The sequence below is a fragment of the Triticum dicoccoides genome, chromosome 6B, assembly GCF_002162155.2.
Source record: "Triticum dicoccoides isolate Atlit2015 ecotype Zavitan chromosome 6B, WEW_v2.0, whole genome shotgun sequence".
NCBI classification, from domain to species: Eukaryota; Viridiplantae; Streptophyta; class Magnoliopsida; order Poales; family Poaceae; genus Triticum; species Triticum dicoccoides.
Genome location: NC_041391.1, coordinates 717,231,324 through 717,249,420, shown reverse-complemented (window position 1 = coordinate 717,249,420; position 18,097 = coordinate 717,231,324). Strand labels below are relative to the sequence as shown.

Sequence of the window (18,097 nt, the reverse complement as noted above, 5' to 3'; positions counted from 1 at the left end):
GACAAGCGCGAGCCCGCGCCCACCCGTAATGCTTTTTTATAGTTCTTTGAAACTCTAGAGTTTTAAAAAAAAACAAGCTCGGGGGCACAAAATCCACTTCCACGCACATATGATTTATGCTGCTGTAAGCTATAAATTGGAAATGTCATAATGTATGATCTATATTAAAGCCACACTCATAAATCTATGTGCAGGTATTTTGTTGTTGTTGATGATATATGGGATGTGGATACATGGGATGTTATTAAGTGTGCATTCCCCATGAACTGTTCTGGGAGTATAATAATCACCACTACTCGTACAAATGATGTCGCAGAATCATGTCGATCAACATGTAGTGGTTGTATTTATAATATGAAGCCTCTGGAAATGGTGCATTCAAGGCAACTATTTCATCGAAGACTATTCGATTCCAATGAAGATTGCCCTTCACAACTTCAGAAAGTATCTGATGAAATTTTGAAAAAATGTGATGGCTTGCCTTTGGCAATAATTGCCATATGTGGTTTATTGGCTACCACAGAAAGAACAGAATACATGTGGAATAAAGTGAAAGATTCAATTGGTCGTGCACTTGAAAGAAATCGTAGCGTCGAAGCAATGATAAAGATTTTGTCACTTAGCTACTTTGATCTTCCTCCTAATCTAAAAACTTGTCTCTTGTATCTGAGTATTTTCCCGGAAGATTATGTTATTGAGAAGAAAGCCCTAATATGGAGATGGATTGCCGAGGGATTCATTCGTGAAGATGGCAGATATACAGCACATCAGTTAGGAGAGAGGTGTTTTAATGAGCTCCTCAATAGGAGTTTGATACAAGTTGCATGGTTAAATGAATATGATGAGGTGGAGAGTTGTCGAATTCATGACATAATTCTTGATTTCATCGTATCGAAGTCCATTGAAGAGAATTTTGTCACTCTAGTCAGTATTCCTTATGTAGCTACTGGGACAAAAAGGAAAGTTCGCCGTCTCTCTCTCCAAGTTGATGATGAAGGAAATTCTATAACAAAGATAGACATGATATTTTCTCAAATCCGATCACTCAATGTGTTTGGATATTCCATGGAAATTCCTCCTCTCGGTGAGTTTGGGCATTTGCGTGTTTTGGACCTTGAGCTTTGCCCCCAAGTGGTAAACCGCCACCTTGCAGATATTGGCAGGTTGTTTCAGTTGAGGCACCTGAATCTGAAATGGACAGAAGTAAGTGAGCTCCCAGAAGAAATCGGCGATCTAAGTTGCTTAAAGATGCTAGACCTGAGAGGTACCAAAGTACAAAAATTACCAGCCAGTGTTATGAAACTCAGAAGATTGGCGCATCTGTTTCTTGACAGTAGTGTTAAGATTCCTAATGGAATTCAGAAACTGCAAGCATTGGAGATGTTGGAAGAAGTCAATGTCTATAGGCAGCCATTTCAATTCCGGCGAGAACTTGGGCAGCTACAGAACCTAACGAAGCTAGCCCTCAATTTTGAAGGTGATTCCATCCCTGCACAGGAAAATGAAGTGGAAGAGTGCAATAAAGCTATTGCTTCTTCTCTCTGCGCATTTCCGAGGCTTCGTTGGCTAACTCTTCGTGGTGCAAGTACCTTCTTACAACAAGGACCTTTGTGCCATGTTCCGCTTAGCGTCCAGGAATTAATCATGACCAAGAACTCACACATGCGGCAGGTTCCAAAGTGGGTGAGTTCCCTTGTAAATCTCCAGCTTTTGCGCCTAGAAGTGTATGAATTTGGGCAGGAAGATGTGTGCATCCTTGGAAGCTTACCGGCATTGCTCATTCTGGAAGTGACCGGAATGGGGAAGGGCAGCGATACAAGCTTAACAGTTAGCCGTAACGTTGGGTTCCGATGCTTGAAGAAGTTTTCCTTGGGAGCTTGTGGTTGGATGGTGTTTGAAGCTGGATCCATGCCTAAGCTAGAAAAACTCGAAACTGGAATTCAGTTCAACAAACAGCCCGAATCTCACACTGCTAGCGGTAATGTTTTGGATATCGGGATGGGATTGGGAAACCTCCCCTCCCTCATTACTCTCAAATTTTCAATATATGCCTGGGATGATAGCACGCTTGCAGCTGCACAGGCTGCCATGGAAAGAGCAGCCGTCACACATCCCAACCGCCCTACTCTGATCTTTCAGAAAATCGGCACTAGCCGCATTGAGGTACGTACTATTAAATCCCAAGATTTTACATACTCTATGATCTTCCTCTTAAATCTGTTGGCTCATCATATGTTCATGTTTCCTTCCCAGTACAAGGCTACAAGCTCCAGCTAGATAGTCCATCCGCGAGCAAGGGATTAATGCACTCTCAGCTCCCATGTCTCTTTGAGGAGACAAGGCGTTTGTACACAAGTTTCATCATGTTTGACAGCAAGCACTACTGTACTTAGTAGCGGCGGAATTTGGAACTAAAAGCACTGGTACGAAATGCCTCATTTACCGGCTGGCAACTGTTGGAACTCGGCCCTCAGGATCGATCGCATCAAATCACGATGAACACGCGCACAGAAAAAAACTTTTGCCAAAGGCACGTGTCGTGCCTGTTTTCTCTCCGCGGTATTACAAACTCATGATATAGCTTTGGCCATGTATATATGCACGACCTGACCTAGCTATCCTAGACCTACACGGAGTCAAACATCACGCACGCCTACAAGTACTTGTACACGTACATGCATTATCTATTACCTACAAGGACATGACTAATACTACTCGCAGCCGGACTCATGACACGACTAAATACTAACCAACCAAACAAACCAGCTTAGACAAGATTATATCTACTCTTATTTTGCTCCTTCCCTGAGACATTTACGTTGTGAACTTCACTTAAATTGAGAAGACCTATATATATGCACCTGAGTACCGGATTGAGCATTATGGTTGCCGTATGTGGCCTTTTGTTTTGATATATGATTGTCTTGATCTTGTAATATTAAAGACTGCTGATCCAATTTGTGGCCTGGGTTCATAGTATGTACTCCCTCTGTCCGTAAATACTTGTCATCAAGATGAATAAAAGGGGATGTATCTAGATGTATTTTAGTTCTAGATACACCCATTTTTATCCATTTTGATGACAAGTATTTCCGGACGGAGGGAGTATATAGTTGTGTGACTGAAGCTATTTTACATGGTCGTGTGACTGAAGTTCTTACTAACTCACGCGATCAAGTCTTCGGTTGTAGAGATACACGCGGAGTTTTTTTGAGGAAGCAATATAAAATTTTCAACAAACCTTATGCCTGATGCACCATCCGTGGATATCATTTTATTCTTAACTAGGCATAAACAATATACATTTATAGACAATGACATACTGCTGATCCATAGATATAGTTAACGGCAGTACGCGGCTCAAACAAGTTTCAGAAAAGAGGCTTGACCCCCGGCCTCTCTGCATCATTTCGATGCACATAGTCTTAATCAAATATCTTCATTAAAAATGTCTTGTCTCCTAAAAGTTTCATCATTTGTACACAACGAAGCGCGCGCGCGTTCGTTCGAGGTGAAGTGGCAGGTGAGTATGCAAATTAGGCCCGAAAAGCTTTACATAATACGTGCAATAATTGCCTTTGCCATGCCTTCTGTATTCTATTTCGTTTGTAGTGGATGTCACCGTTATACGATTGGTTGATAAACATTGTCCATGAAACTAGGGCCGCCGGCATCTTCTCCGATGGTGGGCGCGAGTGGATCTAGGTTCTCCTGCCTGGACTCCGATCTCGACGTCTCTGATGGCTAGGAGGAGCTGGCGGTGGGAGTCAAGATTGCGCTTGCGGTTTTGAGGGACAGCGACAACGGAGCCAGATGGACATCGGCGGGTCGCCGGAGATGGAAGACGGAGGTGAAGATTGTCCAAGAGTTTTGGAATGATGGTGCATTTCCTACGCCAGCATCCATGTTTTGGGGGAGGCGGTCATCATTGCCGACGGGATCACCATCGGAGCACGCTTCGCCTTTGTTGCATTGACGATGATGGTGCTGATGGATAAACGTCAGGGCCTGTAATATAGACACAAGACATTTACAGTACTGAAGATCCTGACACGTGCCACCACCAACTATTTCTCTGGAGCACCATTCGCTCCGTTAGGTTACCAAACTCTAGGCGCCCCATTTTTTGAATGGTCTTTGAGTGGATTTTTTTCTTCAAAACCTAGCTATCGTAGAATTTTAGAAAGTGAACCAAGTTTAAAACATATTCACAAATTTAATAGATATTCATGAATTTAATACATGTTCAAGAAATTCAAACTAAATCCTGAAGTTCGAAAATTTTATTCAACTATTTTTTCCATGAATTTTGAAATCTTGTAGATTTGAAAAATGTTCATAAATTTTAGAATATTCATAAATTGCAAAAGAAATTCATACATAATTATTCAAGAATTTAAAAGAATCTTGAATTTCAAAATTCACCGTGGAGGGATGAGCAAATACGAATTGTGTTCGGCCTCGTTTGCTAGCCCAGTTACGCATAGCTTCATTGGTTAGTCCATTTCTGGGGGAAGCCACTGGCCATTTTTTTTTCTGAGAGCACCATTTGCTGCGTTAGTGTACCATCCTCTGAACACCCCTTTTTTACTTCTGATTTTTTTTCCTAAAAGTCATCGACAACATGATTTTAGAAAATGCTCTGATTCTTTTAAAAAGATGGCCAAATATTTATAAAAATATCATGAATTTCATAAAATGTTAGCGAATTCAAAAACAATACTCCATAATTTGAAAAATGGTTTTGAATCAATTTTTTTATAAATTTCTATAATATTCTTGAATTTTAAAAAATGTTCATGAATTTCATAAAATGTTCACGAACTTGAAAAGGTCTTGTGGATGGGACCTTTGTTTCGCTCATAATGTGTGCAGTGGACAAGCAAATGCTCAATTTAGCGCGTAGCGACTGTGTGGGGCTTTGTTTGTTGGTCCAGGTATGTACAGTTTCGTTGGCCACACCATCTCCACTCATAACTGCCTTAGCTTACGAACCTTCTGGCACCCCATCATTACTACTTCCCCCGTCCCAAAATAAGTGTCTCAACTTAGCACAACTTTGTAATAAAGTTAGTATAAAGTTGAGACACTTATTTTAGGACGGAAGGAGTAGCCTTTAGTTTAAGTGTTTTTTTTTCCTAAATACAATTAATGGCCGGATTTTAGAAATTGTTTCCAAATTCTAACAAGTATTTTAAAACAAATTATTTTCATAAATTTAATAAATGTTCACAATTTTAAAAAATATAGCAAATTTAGAAAACCATGAAATGAAAATTGATATGAAGCGTGCATTGATAAAGTAACTGGGTTTGAAACATTTAACCGATGTTTTACTCGTATCTCAAGACATGAAAAATTTTGAAGTGTGAGAAATACAGTACTCCCTATGTTTCTAAATATAAGTCCTTTTAGACATTACACTATAACTATATAGAGATGTATGTAGACATATTTTAGAGTGGAGATTCACTTATTTTGCTCCGTATGTAGTCTATAATGAAATATATGAAAAGACTTATATTTAGGAACCGAGGGAGCATTCAACATGGGTCTTCCTGGAAGGATCTTTTCAAGATAAAGATAGTGAAAAAAGGATACCACGTTGGGACATTTGGTTTAAATTACAGTCATTTCTCGGTTCTTGCAAGAGGGCATTTCGGCTTACGAGCGCACATGCTTCTGCACGAATAGTAATAGTCTTAAGCAAGACCTTCTTTTAACAAATAAATAATCTCGCTTAGCTAACTAATCTCCTCGGGGCGAGAGCGAGAGCGTCCCCGCCCCCACCGCCGTGCATCACTCCGGCGCCGGCGTCCACCGCGCGTCTCGCGCCCCGGTTCGCGCCACTCCGGCCGGTCCGGGCACTTCGTCTTCCACCCTGGTCCTGCCCCCCTCTCTGGCACCGCCGCTTGCTGCTGCCATGACCTCAAGCCCCAGATATGTTTCCTCCACGACCCGACTGGAGGGAGAGAGTCCGATTGTTTCTGGGCTGGGGATCTCGAAGGGCTCGGTGGAGTCCGACGCCCTGCCGGCGGTGGAGTCTGTGCCGCGGCCGGAGGCCTCTGCCACGGCGTGGGAGCGGCCGCCTCCGTCCAAGAAGGAGCTCTGGCGGCTCCGCCATGGCGAGGGGAATCAGGCGGGTCCCTCTAGGGCCAGGCATGGTGGACCGCCGCCGCTGCGTGTGGAGGTGATCCCGGAGTTGAGGGACAAGTGCTTCAGGTGTCTTGAAAAAGGCCACTTTCGACATGACTGCACCAACCTGGAGGTCTGTTTCCGGTGCGGGATGCCTGGCCATGGCTCCCGTGCTGCAAGCGACCCAGGAGCCCGTCCTCTGCTGATGAGCTCATGCGTGAGGCTATCGCCAAGGTGGCTCGCCGCGCCTACCCGCGGGTGAGCCCGGATCGCCCGGTGGCTCGCGCGGCCGCCCCGCTGCCGCCGCCCCCGTCGCTTCCGCGGGCGGCCGAGGTGGCGTGGCCTCGGCTAGCGCCCCCAGGCTCCATGTCACCATGGAGATGGTTGAGGGCGAATCGGAAATCTGCGTGGTCCGGCGTTCACAGTCCACGGAGGATCTGGAGCGTCGGCTGCGCTTCGCCATGGTTGCCTACGTGGGCGGTGCTCGGCGGAGGCTGGCGCCACAACGGGTGCTTGAGGTTCTGGCGGGTAAGCTCGACATCACGGAGGATCAAGTCACGGTTCACCAGTACAGGCCGGAGGATTTCTTGGTGGTTTTTGCCTCGGCGGCGATCAGGAACAGAGTTGCGGCGTGCCCGGAGGTGGAGTTTCAGGGGGACCGGCTGTTTTTTAGGCCATGGAACCGGCAATCGCAGGCAGTGCACTCCATCTTCGGCTTCAAGGTTTGGGTCTTCATGGAGGGGATCCCGCCCCATGCTTGGGAGAGGGAGACGGCGGAAGAGCTGCTTGGGACGACCTGCAAGGTGGACACGGTGGCGCCGGAAACTAGCTCCAGGGCGGATCTCTCTGCTTTCAGGCTGACGGCGTGGACTGCCGATCCGATGATGATCCCTTCCCTTCGCTGGCTCGCCATCCCGGAGCCCGGATCGGAGATGCCTCCGCCGCTGTTGCAGTACAAGGTCCTTATCCACATTGACGCGGTGGCGGACTTCAGGGAAGCAGGGGAGCCTTGGTTCTTGGGCGGCTCCTCGGACAGTGACCAGAGTGGACTGCCAGGCTCACCGGACGAGTTCAGTGATGGCGGACAGGGCTCGAGGCCGCGGCAGCTAGTTTGGCAGTTTGGTGTGCGTGATGTGCGAGGCGGTGAGCTTGGGCGCGAGGCTGGCGACGGCGGCCATGGCGGTACGGCAAGGTGCTTGGCGGAGCCAGACTGGCGCCTGCCCCCGATGGCCCCCACCCTAGTCGCCCTGCCTGGTGGGCCACCTGTGAGGTTGCAGGATAGGGTGACGGCTCGGAAGTCAGCTTTTGACCGCCTTTCAGGTCAGCAGATGGGTGGGGACGCAAGGGAGAAGGTTCCTGAGGGCAGTTTGAACAGGGTTGGCGCGATGGCGACTGGACAAGTGGTGGAAGCGCATGTATTACCGTTGGAGGAAGATGCGACAAACCGAGTTGGGCAGGATGTGGATCCCCAGGCCGACAAACGGATGGCGACGGGGCAGTTGCCTCTCCAGGGCACGCCTCGGGACAGTGTGGCGACGGTTGCGTCGGGGGGTGCACAGGCCCTGTGAGCCAATGGCGAGCCCCCTACGCCCAAGGGAGAGCGAGGTGGTCCTCATGGGTTCTGGGGGATTGGACCCACCTGAGATTCTCGTGTCTGGCTCAATGCAGGAGGACAGGAATCAGCTGGTGGGACCCGCTGAGCCACCTATGGTGAGGAAGAAAGACAGGTCTGGCGAGCTGCAGGATAAGGCTCTGGCCTTGGGCGGAGAGCCATCAAAGAAGGGCCATGCAGTGGCCACCGAGGGTGGGGGCCATGACGGGAATCATGCACATGCATCATGCATGGAGGCATGCACGTACGGCGCCACAGATTACAGTAACATGGTCGTGGAGGGCGATCGCGCTGAGGATTTAGATGGGATTAGGCAACAGCAGATGGCCATTGTACCTGCTGAACCTGGGCTGCACAGGGAAATGGCTGCTGCTGGCCACGAGGAGCAAACTAGCGACGAGACGGCAGGCACGACGATGCAAGAGGCCCAAGCCTACGGCAAGCTGAAGAGTTTTTGCTCCAACATCATTAAAAAACTTGCTCCTCCCCTGCTGAAGGAGGTGCAGGCTGCGCAGTTGCGTCCGGATGCAGAGCCTTTCACGCCCAAGAGAGCTACGCGATCTTCGAAGAAGGCTACGGGACAAAGAAGAACTAAGGAGAATCCGGCGGAGAACGTGCTGCTCCATGCCCTTGGCATGGTTCCGAAGGATATGGTGGTCGATGATGGGGTGGTCCACGAGCTCAAGGCTCTGTTTGATTCTCCACTGCGGGAGCAACATGTGAGAATCATTGCTGCTCTCTTCGGCAAGACCATCCCATCGGCGGTGGATTTGGAGGCGAGCAACTCGGTGATGATCTCCGTCAACTAGGAGGTGGGAGGTGGGGTGGGTGGCAGGTCTCTCTATGGATCTACACCCCCAAGTGTTGTGCTGGAATGTTCGTGGCCTGAACAATCCGGCAAAGCGCAAGGCTGTGAGAGAATTCGTGGGTACGGTGAAGTGTAACTTGGTGTGTTTCCAGGAAACCAAAATGGATGTAATGGACCATTTCATTGTTATGCAATGTCTAGGGCCATCTTTTGATGGCTTCACTTACTTGCCGTCCAATGAGATGAGGGGTGGCATCTTATTGGTGTGTTATAGCTCGGTGTTGACGGTGGACTCTTTCCAGTACAACGCTAACTTCATTCCGGGTCTGGTACACACGAAGATTGGAGACCCTTGGTGGATTTCGGTGGTTTACGGGCCACAAGGTGACGAGGAGAAGTGCCAGTTCTTGCTGGACCTAGACGCGAGACGTGCGGGGTGTCCGGGGCCGTGGATGCTGCTGGGAGACTTCAACATGATACTACATGCCGCGGAGAAGAACAATAACAACCTTAACAGAACGATGATGAACAAATTCAGGCAGTTTGTGGATGACCAAGAGCTCAAGGGATGTACATGCACGGCCGTAAATTTACGTGGTCCAATGAACGAATGATGCCCACCCTCACCACGATTGACCGTGTGCTTATTTCGGTGGACAGGGAGTTAGAGAATCCTGCCTATCTGCTGCAGGCACTCTCTACTGGAGTTTCAGACCATGCACCTTTGCATCTATCCACGAGCGCTAACTTCCGCCCAAAGAAAAGGTCCCGCTTCGAGCTTTTCTGGACGAGAATGGATGGCTTCGAGGATGCTGTGAGAGATGCCTGGGTGTGCGATGCGGGCATTGTTGATCCATATAAGAGGTTGGATGCTTTTCTGTGAAACACGGCTAGCCACTTGCAAGCGTGGGGCCAACGCAAGTTAGGAAATGTGAAGATGCTCATGCGGGTGGCCACTTGGGTCATTCATAGGCTGGACGTAGCCCAGGAGAACAGAGTTCTGCAGATGGAGGAGGCGTGGCTACGACGAACACTAAAACATTTGCTCCTTGGTTTGGCCGCGCTCGAGAGAACTATTGACCGGCAGAGGTCGAGGCTCAAGTGGATCAAAGAGGGTGACGCCAACACCAAGCTGTTCCAAGCTGTGGCCAATGGCAGAAGGACCAAGAACTACATCCGGCATATCAAGCATGGAGGCGAAATCATCACAGACCAGGAGAGAATGGTGGATACATTCGGGGAGGTGTACAAACAACTGATGGGCACGGCACAGGCCAGGGATCACACCCTCAACTTACAATATCTGCAGATGGAGCCGGCTGAACTGAGCATGCTTGAGGAGATCATCATGGAGGAGGAAGTTTGGCAGGTCATCAAGGAAATGGCACCGGATCGTGCACCGGGACCGGATGGTTTCATCGGAGCGTTCTTCCAAAAAGCCTGGCAGATCATTAAACCGGACATCATGGCCGTGATGCTTAAGCTTTATGTGGGGGACACTAGGGGCTTTGCTAAGCTCAACAAGGCGCACATAATCCTCATTCCAAAAAAACCGGATGCGGAGGAGATTGGGGATTACCGGCCGATCAGTTTAATCCATAGCATCCCCAAGCTCTTTGCTAAGGTACTCGCCAACCGGCTGCGCAGTCAAATGCCGGAGATTGTGGCCATGAACCAATCTACATTTATTAAAGGAAGGCATCTGCATGATAACTTCTTGTTGGTGCGGCAAGTGGCGAGGAAGATTCATGCTAAAAGAGTCCCAGGAGTGTTCATGAAGCTGGATATCTCAAGGGCTTTTGACTCGCTATCATGGCCCTTTTTGTTCGAGGTCATGCAGGCAAAGGGTTTTGGGCAGAGATGGATGACTTGGATAATGGCAATTCTGCACTCGGCTAGCACCAAAGTGGTGGTGAATGGTGTTCCGGGAAGGAGTTTCTTGCACGCCTGCGGTCTTCGCCAAGGCGACCCAATCTCGCCAATGCTCTTTGTCATTGCCATGGATGCGCTAACGGCGCTTGTTCACAAGGCCTCAGATTTGGGAGTGCTCAGCTCATACACCGGCATTTCGTCACTGAAAAGGCTCTCGATCTACGCGGATGATGTAGCGATGTTTGTCAAGCCTTCGTGGCAAGACTTGTCGGCCGTTCGGTAGATGCTGGACGTGTTTGGAGAGGCCTCGGGACTGAAAGTTAACTACCGCAAATCTTCGGCGATTTTGATCCGAGGCGACCAGGAGGACAAGGATCGGGTGGCTGGATTACTGCACTGTGGGCTTGCTGAATTTCCATGCAAGTATCTTGGCCTACAGCTTGCGATCAGAAGCTTAACGCGGGCCGAATGGATGCCCATGCTGGACCAAGTCCGGAAGGTGATTCCTGCCTGGCAAAGAGGCCTTATACAGCGGCCCGGTCGGCTTATTTTGGTCCAGTCCGTCGTTGCAGCTAGACCGGTGCACCACCTGATGATTACGGACGCTCCAGTATGGGTTTTCCAGGAGATGGATAATTGGATGAGGTCGTTCTTTTGGGCTGGTAAGGAGAAAAGCAATGGAGGACAATGTCTGGTGGCTTGGGACCAGGTCTGCAGGCCGAAGCAGTTTGGAGGGCTGGGGATTAAGAACTTGAAGGCCCAGGCCCTTGCCTTGAGAGTGAGGTGGGAGTGGCTTAGGAGAACTGACCCCGGCAGACCATGGCAGGGTTTACCTATGGCAGAGGATCACAATGCAAGGGCCGTGTTCGACGCCATGGTCAGGATTGAGGTTGGGAGGGGTGATAGCGTCCTGTTCTGGAGGGACAAGTGGATACACGGGTTCGGCGTAGCTGACATCGCGCCTCGCTTGATGGAGACGGTGCCAACGAGGATTGCTAACAGCCGGACCGTTCATCAAGCTCTCGCGGAGGGTAGGTGGTACGAGGACTGCGAAGCTACTGCTTCCTTCACTGCCCAACTACAGTGCATGCACCTCTGCCATGCGCTGGCTTCGGTGCACCGAGACGAGAATGAGCCAGCCAAATTTGGTTGGCCGGCGACGACCACGGCGACCTACTCGGCCCAATCGGTCTACTCCTACCTTTGCTCGGGGCTCCAGAGATCACCGACGGCGGCTTGTACGTGGAGAAGCTGGCGACGCTCAAGTGCAAGCTATTTATCTGGCTAGCGCTGCAATGCAGATTATGGACATCAGACAGAAGAGCACGTCACGGTCTGCGGGACCAACCATCTCCCTGCTTCACGTGCTTACAAGCAGAGGACAATGTTGATCACATTCTGGCTAAGTGTACTTTTGCGCAGGAGGTGTGGCACCGAGTGTTTGACATGCTAGGTATCAATGCTCTAGGAACAACTCTGAATGACACCTTCTCGGACTGGTGGATGAGAGAAAGGAAAAAATTTAGGGGAGCAGACAGAAGAGGTTTTGATACGCTGGTGACGGCCGGGGCTTGGATACTTTGGAAGCAAAGAAACGCAAGGGTGTTCAATAGACACGATCAACAGAAGCCGGCACCCCTTGCTACTAACTTAGTGCTCGATGAAATCACGACATGGCACACGGCAGGACTTGGAGCGGAACGTCTACAACGATTCGTGAGGAGTTAGTCTAGCGCGCTTGGAGTTGGAGTAGGTGTGTGTTTCCCATCCTGGGTTGTTCGCACCCGGGATAAGCCTCTTGTAAATAACTCTCTTTTCGTCTATAAAGATATGGTACGTCAATGAGTACTCTCCAAAAAACAAATAAATAATCTGAAATTTTTTGCGTGTCACGAGAGGGGACTACCAGGCCACATGGAGTTTGGGCCCACAGAAGAGAGAGAGACAGGCACTATAGGATAAGGCCAGACGACGACGACCTCTGCTTCTTTGTTTACGCGTTGTGGTGACCGACGAGCAGATCCATCCCCTTCTCGCTCGATCCACTCCACACTCCCTCGGCATCGTCTCGCTGTGCGCCTGTCGCCGGCGTTCGAGCTTCCTCGCCGGGCTACTCCGCGGCGCACGGCCTCTCCATCCCGCTAGGTACGGCCCCGTTCCCTCACCCACTGCCGGTGCTTCCATCTCCTCCGGCGCGCATTGGCCTGCTCCCCTAGCACGGAGGTCGATCCCTAGCTAGCTTCTTCGGTATGTGCAGCACTGGTTTGGCTGACCTCCGTGAATCCACTCTCTTTCAGGGTTCACATCCACGACGCGCGCAGAGAAGGGAATGCGATTCTACTGTTCACTGTCACTGCGCTTGATCCATACCGCCAACAGAGCGAACCAACTCTGAGTCTGAGCTGCTACTAGCCAAGAAAGATCCCCGTAGGCACGGCCGATCTGTAGCTGCGTTCGGTGTAACAATGCTTCTTTGACTTACTTGGATTAATTCTCTTTCCGGGGAATCTATCGGTCGTGATTTGACCTCCAAGGTATGATCCGCGGGCCTCGCATCGATTTGTAGCTTTTTCAGTGCATTAGTGCTTGGGCTAGTGGCTTACTTCGATTGATCCATCCTTTTTCAGGGTGTAGAGTGTAGATTGAAGACGCAAATCTCGTTGCTTATTACTGTCAGTGCACTAGGCGGCCTGACCTCCACACAGAGTTGACAGAGCTAGCACAGGGTCATGGAGGCAGCTCTCGTCAGTGTGGCAACAGGGGTACTGAAACCCGTCCTGGGGAAGCTGACCGCCCTGCTTGGCGATGAGTACAAGCGTTTCACGACAGTTCGCAAGGAGATCAAGTCTCTCACTCATGAGCTAGCTGCCATGGAGGCTTTTCTCCTCAAGATGTCCGAGGATGAGGATCCGGATGCGCAGGATAAGGCATGGATGAATGAGGTCCGGGAGCTGTCCTACGACATGGAGGATGCCATCGACGATTTCATGCAAAATGTCGATGACAAAGATGCTAAGCCAGACGGCTTCATGGATAAGATCAAGAGCTCACTGGGGAAGATGAAGGCTAGACGTCGCATTGGCAGCGAGATCCACGATTTGAAGAAGCAAATCATTGAGGTGGGTGAGAGGAATGAAAGGTACAAGAGCCGCACGGCCTTCTCCAACACCAAAAATGCAACCGTTGACCCTAGAGCTCTTTTTATGTTTGAGCATGCCTCAAAGCTTGTTGGAATTGATGAACCCAAGGCTGAGATAATCAATCTGTTGACCGAAGGGGATGGATGTGCGTTAACGCAAGAGCAACTGAAAATGGTCTCCATCGTTGGATCTGGAGGAATGGGCAAGACAACCCTTGCAAGCCAAGTGTATCAACAGCTCAAAGCAAAATTTGAGTGTAAAGCTTTCGTATCAGTGTCACGGAATCCAGACATGATGAATATTCTAAGAACCATTCTTAGTGAAGTTAGCTGCCAAAATTATGCTCACACTGAAGCAGGGAGCGTACAACAGCTGATAAGCAAGATCAACGATTACCTAGCAGAGAAAAGGTAATAATATATCCGTTTTAATCAACTTGTCATCCTTGAAAAGTTCTGTTAAGATTTGTCACATAATAAAAGTTCCATATCTTTTTTTTCACGAGAATAAGTAATGGTCAAATGTTTGCAAGCACTTCTTTGCATGTACTTAGCTAGTTCACTTGGAGGTTACATTTGGAGGCATGTGTAAGCGGTAAGCGGTAAGTGCATATTCATATGCAGACTGAAAGATATTTTTTTTGTAATACCAAATTAGCATCGATCTTCAATCAAGCACATATGCTACAAGATGTGCTACTTGAAAGGTATAGAGCTCTATTGGTTTTTTATGACCTACATATGCTACAAGATCGTCTATGGTTTTTTTTTCTGGCATGATCTCCGTTTTATGTTCGATAGAGCTCTCTCATTATCCTCTGCATGTTGTCAGAGAAGTTTCTCTTTCTTATTCTTTTATCTGTACACTTCACTTTAAGGTGTCATATTAACTAATTCCAGTAAAAAAAAATCTTGTGCAGGTACTTCATAGTGATTGACGATATATGGGACAGTAAAACATGGGATGTTATCAAGTATGCATTCCCCATGAACAGATGTGGCAGCGTGATAATAACCACCACACGAATCATTGATGTTGCACATTTGTGCCGTTCATCGATCGGTGGCCATGTTTACAATATAAGACCTCTTAATATGGCACTCTAGACAACTATTTCACAGAAGATTATTCAGCTCTGATGAAGATTGTCCTTCATACCTTGAAAAAGCTTCGAACGAAATCCTGAAAAAATGTGATGGCTTGCCTTTGGCAATCATTGCCATATCTGGTCTGTTGGCTAACATGGGAAGAACAGAGCATTTATGGAGCCAGGTGAAAGATTCTATTGGTCATGCACTCGAAAGGAACCCTAGCGTTGATGGAATGATAAAGATATTGTCACTTAGTTACTTTGATCTGCCCCCTCACCTAAAAACTTGTCTCCTGTACCTCAGTATTTTCCCAGAAGATTCTGTTGTTATGAGGAGAGACCTTGTATGGAGATGGATTGCCGAAGGATTTGTTCACAAAGAAGGCAAATATTCGGCATATGAATTAGGAAAAAGGTATTTTAATGAGCTCGTCAATAGGAGTCTGATCCAACCTGTAAAGTTGAGAGGACCTTTGAGGCTGGACAAATATGATAAGGTGCTTGCTTGTCGTGTTCATGACACAATTCTTGATTTCATAGTATCCAAGTCCATTGAAGAGAACTTTGTTACTTTCATTGGTTCCCCCAGTGTAACTATTGGGACACAAAGCAGAGTTCGCCGGCTGTCCATCCAAGTTGGAGGGAAAGGAAATTCTTTGGTGCCGACGAGCCTGATATTGTCCCATGCCCGGTCACTTAATGTTTTTGGTAAAACAGCGGAAATCCCTTCAATAAAGGAGTTCAAGCATTTGCGTGTTGTGGACTTCAGAGAATGCAGTCAATTGGAAAACCACCATCTTGTAAATGTAGGGAGGCTGTCTCATCTAAGGTACCTCAACATTAGCTCGATGAAGGTTAGCAAGCTGCCAGAACACATTGGACACCTACACTGATTAGAGATGTTGGACATAACGAACACAGCGGTGTACGATTTACCAGCAAGTTTTGTCAATCTCAGAAGATTGGCACATTTTCGTGTTGACCAATGTGTTAGGTTTCCTGATGGAATTGCGAAGATGCAAGCATTGGAGACTTGGAGAGCTAAAGAATCTGAGGAAGCTGTTCCTTTTTACTATACATGACGTAGAACACAAGGAGGTCGTTGCTTCTTCTCTCCGTAAACTGTGTTTGCAGAACCTTAGTTCTCTAGCTATGTGGAATGATTGTGACAACATTGTACTGAATGCATGGTGCATGGATCCGCCGCTTAGCCTCCAGAAACTTAATATCGTCAACTCAGTCCTCCCAAAGGTTCCAGATTGGGTAGGATTGCTTGTCAACCTGCAGATCTTACGCTTGGAAGTGATGAGAATCAGGCATGAAGATCTCTGTATCCTTGGATCCTTACCTGCTCTGCTCACTCTGTTTCTTAGAGGAGTGCAAGGTTCGTATCCTTGTAAAGATAGAAAGCTGGCAGTCCCTAGTGAAGCTGGGTTCCGATGCCTGAAGATGTTCCGTTATGAACCATGGCATGATTGGATAGATCTCATGTTTGAAGCAAGATGTATGCCCAAGCTAGAAAAACTGGAGATTAATTTGCTTGTATATTCCAGTGCTCAACTTGAGTCCCTTAGCGGTCCTGGTGCTTTCAATTTTGGGATCGAAAACCTCTGCAGCCTTGTAACATTCAAATATGAATCACTTTCTATCTGGAGCGGCTTAAGTAGCACCACTGTTGATGCAGTAAAAGCTTCTCTGGAGAGTGCAGTCAGCGCACATCCCAACCACGTTACTCTAATCTTCAATCATGTCAATCAGGTTGGGAGCAAATCTTTTGAACATTCAGTTGACATGCCGTGTAATTTGACATGCTGTACTGTTGCTACGTGAGCTAGGCGCTCAGAGTACTGCTATTGCTTCTTGATTTAAGGGCCTTGTCCTTTTTTTTCGGAAAGGAGGTTTTACCCCCGGCCTCTGCATCCAAAGGATGCATACGGCCTATTTATTAATAAAGAGTAGTTCCACAAAGTCTCATGTCCACCGTAATAAAAGACAACTCTCACAGAGAGCACAAAAAACCAAGGTTGGCTTCAACCAAATGGCAAAGGACTAACAGGATACTAAACTATCCTATTACATGACGGCCATCCAAATTGGTTGAAGATAACCCGAATTACCATCTCCCATCGGGTAGACGTAGTAACCAAACGCTCCCTGGCCACCGTCGGAGTGAGTAGCGACCACATACGGATTAACGAAGTGGCTCAAAAGATAACCTGCAAAAAATGAGTATTTGTTGTTCTGTTAAAGACCAAATCATTCCTGCAATTCCAGATAGACCAAAGTAGAGCACATGCTCCTACGCGAATATGTTTTGCTATTTCTGTGTCAACTCCGTTGAGCCACGTCCCAAACAACATGTGTATGCTACTAGGAGGTGTAATATTGAATGCAATATGAACAGATTGCCAAAGTATCTTGGCCATAGGGCATTCAATAAAAAGGTGCTTGATAGATTCATCCTTATCACAAAAACCGCATCTCCGGGATCCATTCCAATTCCGTTTAGCCAAATTGTCCTTAGTGAGAATAACTTGTTTATGAACAAACCACATAAACACTTTTATCTTTAAGGGCACTTTGATTTTACAAATATGTATAGATCGAGGAATATATCCAGAATTTATAACATCCTGATACATGGATCTGACGGAAAAAACCCCATTTCCGGTTAGTTTCCACTGTATCCGATCTAGCTGTTGAGAAAGGTTGACATCTATTAATCTTGTCACTAAATGGAGCCAAACGTCCCAATGGTTCCCCACTAAAGCACGTCTGAATTGAATATTTAGAGGATTGGATTGTAATACAGCTGCAACATAAACTTCCCTACGCTGAACTATATTATAGAGCGAAGGGTATTGTATAGCTAAGGGCGTCCCCCTTAGCCACGTATCCTCCAAGAATCTTGTATGAGTACCATTATTGACAACAAATTTTGTCCTATGAAAGAAAGCTGATTTCACTTTCATCAGCCCCTTCGTGATGTTGTTGGGAAACGTAGTAATTTCAAAAAAAATCCTACACACACGCAAGATCATGGTGATGCATAGCAACGAGAGGGGAGAGTGTGTCCACGTACCCTCGTAGACCGAAAGCGGAAGCGTTAGCACAACGCGGTTGATGTAGTCGTACGTCTTCACGATCCGACCGATCAAGTACCGAACGCACGTCACCTCCGAGTTCAGCACACGTTCAGCTCGATGACGTCCCTCGAACTCCGATCCAGCCGAGCTTTGAGGGAGAGTTCCGTCAGCATGACGGCGTGGTGACGAGGATGATGTTCTACCGATGCAGGGCTTCGCCTAAGCACCGCTAGATATTATCGAGGTGAATTATGGTGGAGGGGGGCACCGCACACGGCTAAGAGATCCAAGGGATCAATTGTTGTGTCTAGAGGTGCCCCCCTGCCCCCGTATATAAAGGAGCAATGGGGGAGG

At 47.8% G+C, this 18,097-nt stretch overlaps 1 protein-coding gene and 1 pseudogene across 1 annotated transcript in view; both read left to right on the top strand.

Annotated features, from left to right (window-relative positions):
- LOC119321652 (disease resistance protein RGA5-like) overlaps positions 1–2,277 on the top strand; it is a 5,142-nt gene extending 2,865 nt beyond the window's left edge. The window contains exons 2-3 of the mRNA XM_037595241.1: positions 195–2,163; positions 2,254–2,277. Of these exons, the coding sequence (XP_037451138.1) occupies positions 195–2,163; positions 2,254–2,277 (1,993 nt within the window). The remainder of the gene's footprint in view (positions 1–194; positions 2,164–2,253) is intronic.
- Positions 2,278–12,442: 10,165 nt separating this feature from the next.
- Positions 12,443–16,545, top strand: LOC119325593 (annotated as a pseudogene).
- Positions 16,546–18,097: the final 1,552 nt, after the last annotated feature.